Below are 12,726 nucleotides of genomic sequence, written 5' to 3' on the forward strand. Positions count from 1 at the left end.
ATCTTCACCATAGAAACACACTGGATAGTTTACAGGCATGTGCAGTGAGGTGCAGAGAGGTGTAAAGATTCATACTTCCCTCATTCTGAAAGCTCTTCCTCTTCTTCCAACTCCATATACTTATTAAGACTTGTTGCTGACAACCTGCTGGATAAAAGTCAAAAGTCCCTGAAGAGAAATAAGCCAGTGAGACATCTTTTAAATAATCCTGCTGCAGAAGAATGTGCAACAAGACCAGACTGTCACCGGAGCTTTAGGACTGACACTGATTTTGATGCTAAGAAATCAAACTGTAGTTATATACCTTTCTCTTTTTAGCACAAATATGATTTTTGAAGCATGCTGAGTGGAAGATACTAATACGTGATATTTCTATGTGTTAATATTCTATAATGCTAATATTGACAATATAGCACCTGGACCAGTTATGAGTCGTGGCCTGGAGGAACGCAAAGACTATTAGCATCAGTGTTTTCACATCGACGCCTTTAGATTGAAGAAATCCTGCAGACATTTACAATCCTCTCTTTGATAACAGTTCATATTTTCAGACACATGGACAGCAGACATTTGTATTTATCATAGTGAGGAAAGGACAAGAGTTACTAATAACAAGTGACACAGTGAGATATGACAGTGTGATGACAAACAATGTTCCTGAATATGAAAAAGCCAATGAATCCATTTTCATTAATAACATGGCAACATGCCAACAGGTGCAGGTATCATAATAACCACCTCAGTTTTCATCATATGAGGGAAGTGTGAGTTTCAAATGCGAGCAGAATTAAGTGAACCTAAGTATAGTGAATATTGTCACTGTAACTTAATAAAAGAAAAGAAAGATGAGCTGATGGAGGGGGAAAAAAACTTTCCCGTCTTCCTTGTTCTTTCTTTCTTTGGTGAGAACCAGGATCTTGGAAAAGGAGACGGAGCCAAGAAAAGAAAAAAAGAAAAAACACCTCTGTGGGACCTTGTGTGGCTGCAGTAGCAACAATCCTCTTTCATGCACACAATCATTTAGCAGTTTATCTGTGCACTTTGCAGGAATCACCATTTGAAGGACACAGCTATGTGTTTCCTGCTGGGAGAAGAGGATTGTGATTCGATTCGGCCACCAGCTGCTGGTTTCTCATCAAAACGGGATAATACAAAAAAAACAAAAAAACATCCCTTGTGTGCCTGGAGTTTGTTCAGCTTCATCTCCAGGATGCAGAATTAAGTTGTTGTGGAGCGAAGACATTCCAGGAACCAGGAGTCTTTTACCATAAACATCCTCACTTACTCTGGAGGAGTTGGTGCGCCCTCTTGTGGTAATAAGCAGAAATCACAGTGTTGGATCTGGTCCACATGGTGTTGAGCTGTGGTGGGGCGTGTTTGTGTTTGTGTGGGTGTGGGTGTGGGTGTGTGTACAGGGTGACGAATTTAGTGAGAAATAATAATAATAAAATGAAACCCCTCCCCTCAACCTACAAAACCTGAGCAGGCAGGAACAGGCTGAGATCATTCGCTTCAAACACTGAACAGTATGAGCACAGACAAGAAAAGCACGGCTCTGAGAGAAGGATTCCTGGTGAAGAGGGTGAGACATTTTTGTGAAATACATTAATATTCATAACCTTTGAAATGTGTATTTCTTTTAGTCAGTGTGGCAGGTAATAATGGAGGTAGTAGAGGCTAAACTCTGCCAGATTTTTATTTGTTTCAGAGAATGTCTTTTACCTTCTTCTTTACTGACCTAAAATCAAAGCAGGTGGTGTTTTTCTTTTTACAACTGTTCTCTCTATCTGACTCCAGGGTCATCTCGTACACAACTGGAAGGCTCGCTGGTTTGTGCTGTTGCCAGACAAGCTGATGTATTACAAATATGATGGAGGGAGAAGAGACTCAAGTCAACGAGGGAAGATCCTACTGAAGGACTGTGTGCTAACTTGTCCTTTTCTGGAGTGTGAAAATCGACCGGTGAGTTCAAAAAGGCCTCAGAAAAGAGATACTGAAAAAAATAATCATCATTTAATCAGATTAAAGACTGTTAAGATATGAACAATATAAATCTAATCAGTTAAAGTGAAATATCGCATTCTCCTTGTAAACACTTTGGATTTGATTCCAGCTCTTTGCTGTTCACATAGTACCAGATCATAATACATGTTATCTCATGGCACTTTTCAAGTTCAGTCAATATCATAGAGAGAAGCAGGTAATCATAAAGATGGCAAATAAGGAACTTATAGTATAGAATAGTATAACTTATATATAATAGTGAACTTTAATGTCAAAGCAGAGAAATAACATTTTTTCACATCACTTCCTCGTCAGATACCAAGTTATGTAATAAACCCTCACGATTGGATTTGAATCAAATTCTTCTGACTGATCCATGCTTGCAGAAGTGCATGAGTAGACTTGAAGGTAACTTTATGTATTTTGTTGTCAGGTGAACCTGCAGCAGATGCTGCATTTAGTGTTTTTTCTCTGTTTATTTGAAACCAGAATGAAGGAGGAGCCTCGTCCTTTCATGTTTGATGAGACAAAAACATTGCCTCAGGTTTATATTTTAGACAGAACCTGTTTCCCAACAATAAAGATTTTTAAATGTCCTCTGGCACAAAAAAAACAACTAAATCTCAATTTGTCTTGTCCTGCAATTCTTAGCTGGTGTTCAAGCTTCAGACGGTGAGTGGAGTGGATCACTTTCTGGAGGCTTGTTCCCGAGAGAAGCGAGACGAATGGGCCGCCGACATCACGGCTGCAGTCGACAAGCTGAGGACAGATGATGGTGAGGAGACGGAGAACCAAGACGAATCCGATGATTCCCAGTGTCACAACATCGACCTCAGGTAAACAGAAGCATCTCCCACAGCCACACGTTAAACCTTGTGGTGTTTTCACTGCCTCGCCCTGTTTGTTTATCCTGTTTCTTGTTCCTCTCTCTCTCTTAAAGCAAAGTGTTGGACTCCATGTACGACGTCCACAGTGGGATCAGGATGAGCACTCATGTGGAGCAGGGCAGCACCTACAGCAACTGTTTCTCAGGTGAAGCATCAACTCTTTCTTTACAAATCAACTGTCATTTCTAACCTTTAGGTTATCATCTTGATAACTGTCAGTTTAACTTTTGAGACCAGGCATCTTATTTGTTGCATCTTTTGCAATGATTATTGTTTGAATCACATTTTAATATAAACTGTTTGACTCCCTGACAAAGGCGTGTAGCCGAAACATGTAGGAGTCTTTTAAAGGTTAACATGACCAAGCCATATAAAGGCTTTTTAACTGTTCACAGAGAGTGCCTTGGATATTTCTTCTTTTTCCACATTTTAATGTAATTGCAGTTTCATGTTATATGAGATTTCTACATGGCCTTTTTGACATGGAGACAGTTCATTATAAATGAGGCAAATAATGCTTTTTGATTAACGAATTCAGTCATACTTTGCTCTGTGTCTGCCTGTGAAAATACATCTATACTACAAAACATGTTAATTCCCACTGTATTGTGTTCCAGAGTGCATTGTAAACAACATGTCTCCACATGTGCAGTAAATACATATATTTTTCTGTCCATGCACATATATATATTCTATATATGTAGTGTTTCTATTCAAATGTCCAAACTGAAGCACATCTGCCCACTGGATTCATGTATATAATGTTTATGTCTGTATATATGTGCATGTTAGGATACATTGTGTCTGTTGTAGCTGTAAACATGTGATGTCTCTGTCCAGGCTCTGCTGTGGTGGACTGGCTGGTGTTCATGCAGCTCGCTCTGACCCGTGTGGAGGCTGTGACGCTGGCCTCGGCCCTGCTGGAGGAAGCTTTCCTGAGGACGATCGGCCTGAAGAGCTTGGAGGGCGTCCGCACGGCCGGGCTCAGTGAGCAGTTCATGGACGACTCCACTGCGCTGTACAGCTTTGTGAGTGGCACTGGGTTTGAGTGTGTTGACGCCTGACATCTTGGTTAAAACCATGTTGTTGTGTCAGTCTGAGTTGGCAGGTGGTGAATGTTCTGTCTGGTTTACAACATTATGTTTAATCACAGGCTGAAAATTTAAAGAAGAGAGGCAGCGTGAAGGCAGAGACGTCGCTGTCTGCTGTGGAGCTGAGCGGAAAAGTGATAAAGAGAGGATTTCTGCTAAAACAAGTAAACACACTGAATCTCTAAACGATGGCTGACAAATAGATCGGTTATAAAAACAACTTTTTTGTTGCTATGTAAGAGCAAAACATGTTTGAAACTAACTTCTGGATCCATCTTGACATGTAGGGACACATGAGGAAGAACTGGAAGGTGCGACTGTTTGTGCTGCGTTCAGAGCCTGCGTTCCTTCACTACTACGATCCCACTAAGGTGAGTGTACAACAGGCCAGTACTACAATGAACTACAATGAAATTCACTTTTTTAAAGATAAGTTTTTGGGATAAATTTAACCCAAAAGAAATTTCTGATAGCAAATGTACAGTGGCCCTGAGAGAGCAATACACTTTTGTTTTTGCAGCTCATGTGTTGTCATATTGATGAAGTTGCATGTTTATCTTTGCATGTGTTTTCTGAAGTTGCAGAGTGTTTGGGCTCTCAGGGCAACAATACTGACATATAAACAAGTTAAAGATGCAGCATTCATCACCTAGATAACCTATGCCACAGGCTGGCTACAGTATGTCATCATTACACATAATTTCCATAATGCTCAGTAAATCTTAGTCACTCTGATCCGCTTCCTGTGTCAGGATGACCTCAGCCCCGCGGGCGGCTTCTCTCTGCGGAGCTGTCTGGTGTCTTCTCTGGATGATAATGGAGTTCCCTCAGGTGAGTCACCGTCTCAGACACAGTGACCTCAGACACGTCTTGATTTCTAAACATAGTGTTGAAACACGTGGTTGATAGACATTGTGATTGTGAATCATTTATGATAACAACTGAACCACTCCTGTTATTTCTATTTATATGTTGATCCATGTTAGCCAAGTTTTAGAAATACCCATACTCATACACTTATTGACCCCATACAGGTGTGAAAGGAAACATTCAAGGAAACCTGTTTAAAATCATCACTCAGTCGGACACGCATTACTTCATCCAAGCTCCGACACATCAGGAGAAGATGGACTGGATAGACGCCATCAGAGAGCAGACGTAAAGCAGCAGCTTTCTGTTCAAACTCAGACTGAAACACATCAACCAGATCATTTAACCTGTAATGAAGAAGAGTGAATTTACACATTCAATGAATGTACTGTAGCAACAAACTAGGCAATCAATTCAAGTATATGAGTGGTTACATAACATTTCTATTTATCTACTGGTCGATAAGGGAAATTAGAAATGTTTATTTCTGTTTTGTCAAGTTTATACAAGGACAGTTTATCAGCTTATAAAAGCCCAATGACTGTATTTCTCTTGCAATTATTTAGTTTTGTGTTTTACAGATATAGATTATCTTATTAAACAGAACTGTTTTGATTTTCCTCTCCTAGAGTATTTTTTATACAATCCCCCACACCAGTTGTGTTAAGTGAAGTTACTCTAGTACTGCACTTATGTGCAGTTTTGAGGTATTTGTTAGTAACTGGTTACTTACTGAGATTTGGATTCAGATTTTAAACAATATGCAATAAGATTATAAAACACAGCACAATGTTAAATGTTACAGAAAAGCAATGTCAAATCAGTGAACTTCAAAAACAGTTTTATTTAAGTAAAGGTTGCAGAAACATGTAAGTAAAATTGCTAGTATTTCAAAAAACAAAAAAATTATTTTAATATTTGTGCAGGAGAACTTAGTTTTTATCTCACGGGGAGTGTTTTTGTTTGGTTTTATGGGATACTGTTGCCTGTAAGTAAATGTTCTGATTGCATGAGGAAGTGCAAGTAGAGACAAGAAAAGCCTCGGGACGTAGTTGTCACAGTCTTCAAGGTTTTAGTACCGGCCGGATCCTGGAGGCGCTCCCTGCACTGACAGACAGACACTCCCACACAGCAAGCTGAGTCGAGCCTTTATCTGAGTGACTCAGGCTGAGCTGCCGGTGCTGCAGACCTTTATTCCACTGATATTAAACGTGATGTAACACTGTGCGGTCTGGAGGAAGTCTTGTGCAGAAGTTACAAGAACACAATGTGAAAAAACAACGAGGAAAAGTAACAACAAAACTGATTTATTGCAGTGAAGTAACGCCTTTATGTAACGTTCACATAAAAAGTGCTAGTGGTAAATGAAAAAGGACAGAAACAAGTGGGTGTTAGTTAGATAACAGAAAGCGTGATTTAATAACCTAATCCGTCCAGCTTTGTGTGTAACCTGGAGGAAAGAAACATACTGAGTGTGTCACTGACATGCACTAATGTAGGCTACTCAAATCGTTTTACATTGTTACACCTGTTACAGTACTTAGTCGGCCACACAATGACAATCAGCTGATTTCAGAAACATTCATCTTCATGCAGGCGCTCGTAAACGTAAGTGCTTTCAAAGTTTAACTCCAGAGAAATGAAAGACAAACCATCTGAAACCTGGTTTCAGAGCACAAAGACTGATGCAGCACTCCTTTTTTTTTTTTTTTTTTTTTGGTGACACATCGTGTTTGTACAAATGTTCATCAAGGGAAAATATTGTAGCTTAGATCACATTGTTTAAAACTCAATTCACTTCAGTTCAAATCACATTCCTCAGTGGATTTAAGACATTGATGACTGTTACATTCAGTCAGTATCTTCAAGTACCCAAACAGGTAATCTAGTGAAGGCACTTTGACTTAACACGTGATTACGAGGCAGGTAACACTTTGTTTGGATCTGGAGACACAGCATCTCCATCATGGGTCAATTTAGTCACTCAAGAAGTAGCTCTATTCTAACCAAATGTATCGTCTATACCGTCCCAGGATATAGTATCCTCGTCTGGGGGCGAGAGGCTGGTGTTAGGCCACCTTGGTGAGCTGTACATCTCCAAAGACTCGTAAGGAGGTGAGGGAGGCGAGCTTAGGGATTCTGTGGGTGAAGCCGCACAGAGGCTGTCCATCCACCAAGATACGAAACTGCTGGTGCTCACAAACTATCTCCATCTAAGAGTCAGGAATAATACAGAAGAGCAGGGGTTAGTTTTATATTTGATACTTAATGCAAACAAAAATATGTAGGTGGAATCGATCTGACTCCACTTTTTAAAATGTTATTCTTGCTTATTTCAATTAAATTCAACTTTATTTATAAAGCGCATTTCGTGCACAAGGCAGACTCAATGTGCTTCACAACAGTCAGGTATACGGTTACAGTAAAAACATTCATAAAAAATTAATAAGAAATCAATTGGAGAATGCAAGTGCAAGTAAACAATCATATATGCGCACACACAGCTCAACAGAACGCTGTCGAAAAAAGAAAGGTTTTTAATCTGTTTTTAAAAATGGCTACTGATTAGAGATGTGGCATGTCTAACTGTATCAGGCAATGTGTTGCATATTTGGGTTTTTAAGAAGTATTTTATCACAAATGCCGCCTGCCTCCTCAACTCAACCAAGTAGTAAATGCACATGACATGAACTGCTCCACTGCACTTAGAGAACTTATTATACTAGCCATAATAATAAGAAAGTATTACAATCAACAAAAAGCTCAAAGTGGCTCTTATACGTGTATCCTAATTGTGTTTTATTCCCTTTTGTGCCTTATTGGATTTCATATTTTTAATATACACATCTGTCTACATACTGTGAGCCAAAGACAATATTTTTTTTATTGTAGGCTATTTGTCTTTGGAGTATGGAGGTTGCCAAAACACATTTTAGGCTATTATCAGCATTACAGAACAATGTTTTTATGACACGCCTATATTTTTATGTCATCCACACACTTGGACATGCAGCAACACATTACGTATTCCTGCTGAGGGTTTTGTCAAGACAGGAATGTCCCAGGAAAGTTAGTGATGAAACAGCAAAGGCCGAGAAGAGGAGGACAGCCAACTAGCAAAGATTAAAGCAGAAGTAAGTGATATATTTGTGTTAATATAAGTCTTAAATAGTTTTATCTTCCGACAGCAATCACTTACATAGAGTGTTTGGACTGAAACACAGGTCTCCCAGTCACTCTGCTCTGCTCTGAGCCGAGGAGAAAACATTTATCGTATCCTACAGTTTTTATCCAATGAGGAGAGAGAACGGCATGCAGGGCTGTGTGTGCAGCCAAGGAACGCCGTGAATGTGGTGACGTAGGGACGAGGACTGTTATGGTGCGTTCAAGGAAACTCGTATTTTTCCGACCGTGAAGTCGTACCAGTTCGATCTGGTACGAGTTCACCGGTCGGAAGTTACGAGTGGCCGTTATAGTGACTTTCACCGGTAAAACAGGTCGGAAAAACACAAGTGGGTTGCCTGGAACGCTACAAAGTCGTAAGTTGTGACTTGAAGCTGTAATTTACGATTTCAAAAGCCTGCCTGGAACGCAGCATTAGCCAAAACGACCGGACCACTTACTTCTGCTTTAATTTATTCTCCAGAAATATCATATGTTCTGATGTTTTCAACAAATGCATTCAAAAGATTTCTTATGCACAGAATCTTGAACGTGATTATGGTTTTGTTTATAAGAAAACTTCGCAATCAGTACCACTTTATAATAACTATGCACTATTAACAATTAGTTAAGCATGATCGAATACTTAATTCATCATTCATAAAGCACGTTCACAGGGCGTTTTTGTCAGACAGTTATAAAAGTTTACCTCTGGTTTAATAAACTAATTAATTTTATTCCTAATAAATGAATAAATTAACATCTATAAATGAAGTATTATGTCAATTACAAACCAGTTATTTAGGAGATGTCAGTGTCCTAATGGTTAATGAATGTGTTCTTTCTTTTGTTTGTTTGTCTTTCTTTCTTTCTTTCTTTCTTTCTTTCTTTCTTTCTTTCTTTCTTTCTTTCTTTCTTTCTTTCTTTCTTTCTTCCATAAACTGGATTATCAGTCTGTCTATTACATGGTGATAATAATGACATAGTCATAATAGATAATCATTAGCTATATCCTCTTGAGCTTTAGAGAGACAATAACAAACAATATATTATTCCCGTGGCAACCAAACATGCAGAGTTGCTTATTGCAGCTTTAAGTCAGACTGTGTCACAGGGTGATTCACGGTGAGTGCGACTGTCACTCCCAAATCACACACATTACAATCCCACAGATTCACTGACTAAAACACAAGGAAGGACAGTTTTAGCATTAGTGTGATTGAAATGTCACTAATGTGAGAGTGTAAATTATTAAACTGTTCCTCTGTGGCAAAAGTCTAAGTACAAAAACCAGTGAGGTTTTTTTTTTTAATCTTTATAAAAAATAGTACCTTGAAGGATTCTCCAGGTGCAAAAGGAAAGAAGGACATGGTCTTTTCTGCTGGACCCCACTTTCCAGCCAGGCGGGCGTTACGGTGAACGGCCTTATCCATGAAGCTGACCTTTAGCTGGAGACCAACGTCGGCCTCTGTGTCTTCCTCCTGAGGCTTCGTGGACACCAGGACCTCAATGCTGAGAAAACACACAGAGATGTCAGGGACAGACACAGAATACAAAGTGGGAAGACTGACTTTTTTTTCTTTCTTTCTTTCTTTCTTTCTTTCTTTCTTTCTTTCTTTCTTTCTTTCTTTCTTTCTTTCTTTGTCTCTGTGATAAACTGGGTCTGTCTAGATAACATGGAGAACAGTGACATCTTCTGTTGTAATGAGGCATTTATTGAAGACTAATGATCTCATGATCTTAATCAGTGTCTGAGTTTTCACACTCCACTCACACTGATCCCATCTAATGTCATTTTCAGTGACGCAACAAAGTAGGCTACATTTACTAATGCATCAGACTTGGCTTTTATAATTTTGAAGTACCTGCACCTAAAAAACAAAACAAAAGTGTTTCCATTGTATTTTGGTTTACATTTATACTCATACTACAATTTAAGTTACATTCCTAATTTCAAAGAAAATAATGTTTTTTTTTTTTTTTTGCCACCACCATGTTTATTTATAGCTATAGATCAAGATTACAGAGAAAACACAAGAGCTTTACTAGTAGGTTATGTCTTATTAAGCTTCAATAACAATAATCGAATATTGGTGAAATATGTTATGATATAATTAACTGTGATAGTAGGCCTATGTATGTTAACGTTAACTTATACTATATTTTGTTACAATATGGTATTAGTACTTTTACATAATAATAGAAATAGACAATAACAAGACAACCCTTTTTTCTTCATGCTGTAGCTTTGGTCCTGAATATATGCAACATTACAAACAACATATTTGTTACCTTTTGCAGGGATTTTTGTACATTTTGTAAAGATAACATAGAAAATGTTTTTGGCTGCACAGTTTTTGGTGACATTAACAGCTGGATTAGCCAACACAGTGAACTAGACAGAGAAAAACACACTGTCCTGTTACAGTCAGTGTGGCCCTTAGAGAGCGTTTGTCCTTAAAAACCCTCCTGATGTTTCTGCAGCCAAAAATAAGTTTCATGACATAAAAAAGAAGTTTATTTTTGCACCCTGTGTTTTTTCGTGTAGCCTAATTGTGATGTTTTACTGGACATAATTGATGACTGGCTGAATAAACAGCCCCGATGATATTATCAACCGAAGAATTTCCACAGTGACTCCTTGGATTTCATGGGATTTGCAGCTCTCCCACGCGCATTCACGGACAAACCTATAATTAGGAAACGCACAAAGATATTTTCCCAAAACGGGGACTTGCAGCGTGGTTGGCATCTGCCCTCCAACACAGACAACAGCTGTATCTGCTTTAAAAAACCTGCTTGATTGTGAGCCAGGGCATCTTTATCACGGACTTTAATTGGCTGCCACGTCACATGCGCAACAGTAAATGTTAATAATGTATAAACCGCCCTTTATTGCAGACTGAAAACAGGTGTGTGTGTATGTGCACTAACCTTTTGGGTTTTTGGTTAATAATTCCCATAACAACCAGTTTCATTGAAGGCCGCAGCCCACCCTTTATCTCTCCGATATACTCCCCCTGTGAAACAATAGAGATTAACGAGGGTTAGACGCGTTGTTAGACGGGATGAGGCCTATATAGCTACACAGCATAAGACAGTTCATCAGCCGAGGATGTAAGTGCCGGTGCTTCATCATGCAGGCTGCGGTGCGCTGCTACTATGGCACCGATGGGAACAATAGCTTTATTGATTCGCATCCTAAAACAATCAGTGACTCAGCTGCACAAACTCTGCTTCTGGATGTTTTCTTTTTCTTTCTCTCCGTGCTTAACGATAAAACAATTTTAAATCCAATATAAAAATCAATGCATGCGGTGGGTAAGCAAATAAAAGGAAAATGCAGATACATACATTTCCTTTCTTGTCCTTTTCTTCCATTCCACTCAGGGCGTGATGCAGTGTGGAGGTTTCGAGCTGTGATGCCAACTGAGGACCGATTGACTCTGCCTCCAGCTGGTAAAACCCCGCCTGTACTACGTTGTCATGGAGACAGGCTCCCAATTTGACAGTGATGATGGTGGGAAATGAGAGGGAGAAAGAAAGGAGGGGTGCATGCACATACAGCCCCGCACACGCACACTTAATAATTTGGATAAGGATCTTATTAGGCTAATATAGTTATGAAATAGCCCAAGTTTCCTGCGGTGGCCCAGTTCAAGGATCTGCAACCTAAAGCTAACCAATCACTTGCAAATAGGAGAAAAAACACAAGTAAAGTAGAGCAAAACATCTGCAGCAATTTGGCTGCTGACTGGAAGTATTTAGGAAAAATGCAGCGAAGTGAGAAAACACAACCAAACTTAGAACTGCAAATAAAGTAAACAACGAAATCCAGAATTCGCTGCAGGGTGAACTTCAGATTTCTGGAAATCTGACTCATGGGATCTGAATGTTTTAATGAAACAGAAAAGCAAACAAAGCAAAACTTACATTTTAATTATTTCCCAATGTAGATAGAGAAATAGATGAGTCACAATGGCAACATACAAGTGCGTTCCAGCTATGCAAATGTGTCCCTGGGGACATTTCCCTAGAAGTCCGGTCCCTTGTAGTTATCTCTATATATGGTTGTGTTTTCCACATTGTTATGTGTTTAGTTTTGTCTGTATTTGGTTGTATTTCTCTATTTGGTTATGTTGTATTACTTCAGTTAATTCAAAACTGAATATCCTCTTTTAATACTTAAATAGAAATACAAAATAGAAAGTAAATAAATCTTATTCTGTGTTTTAAATTGGAAACTTTTTGGTTGATTAGACAATTTTTTTTTAATATAGGCCTAATTTTTCATTTCCACATTTATGTTACAAATAAAAACCTCAATTTGAATAGCTTGTCCGCATGATTATCATGCAATTGACAGGCATTGTTGATATTGGCATTGGTATCAGTTAACAAGGTTGGCAGTGGCCCAGCGCCTACTCACTGTACCTCTACATGTTTGATATATGAACATGTGTATTATTTGAATAACTTAGTAGTGCATGCACAACAAGGTATGTTTATACATGGCATGGCACTAGCCCCAGTTTAATATAAAACACAATTTTATACAATATATAGGCTATAGAAATGGTCCCTGCTCCATCTCTCCATCAGTTTGGGGGTCCCTGGCCTGAAAAATGTTGAAGAACCCTATAAAGACTTGATTCACCACTATAGCCTATATCTATTTGATTTTTTGATGGTACAGTACTGTTTTTTTTGTG

General features: G+C 38.8%; 2 protein-coding genes across 2 annotated transcripts; one reads left to right on the forward strand and one right to left on the reverse strand.

The window, feature by feature from the left end:
• Window positions 1-1,527: 1,527 nt before the first annotated feature.
• Window positions 1,528-5,144, forward strand: plek2 (pleckstrin 2; the record flags this gene model as incomplete). Its single annotated transcript, XM_083998952.1, has 9 exons — window positions 1,528-1,582; window positions 1,798-1,962; window positions 2,656-2,840; window positions 2,945-3,036; window positions 3,732-3,919; window positions 4,045-4,146; window positions 4,270-4,353; window positions 4,735-4,813; window positions 5,017-5,144. Exons 1-9 carry the CDS (start codon window positions 1,529-1,531, stop codon window positions 5,142-5,144), a joined length of 1,077 nt encoding a protein of 358 aa, XP_083855078.1. The 5' UTR covers window position 1,528.
• Window positions 5,145-6,901: 1,757 nt separating this feature from the next.
• On the reverse strand, window positions 6,902-11,479 carry LOC311005195 (galectin-related protein B). The gene is made up of 4 exons (XM_083997548.1): window positions 11,369-11,479; window positions 10,949-11,034; window positions 9,346-9,526; window positions 6,902-7,065 (listed from the first exon to the last, which is right to left on the reverse strand). The coding sequence occupies exons 1-4, from the start codon at window positions 11,393-11,395 to the stop codon at window positions 6,922-6,924; spliced, it is 438 nt and encodes a 145-aa protein (XP_083853674.1). The 5' UTR covers window positions 11,396-11,479; the 3' UTR covers window positions 6,902-6,921.
• Between the last annotated feature and the right edge of the window lie 1,247 nt (window positions 11,480-12,726).

This window comes from Trachurus trachurus (genome assembly GCF_905171665.1).
Source record: "Trachurus trachurus genome assembly, chromosome: 22".
In the NCBI taxonomy this organism is placed as follows: domain Eukaryota; kingdom Metazoa; phylum Chordata; class Actinopteri; order Carangiformes; family Carangidae; genus Trachurus; species Trachurus trachurus.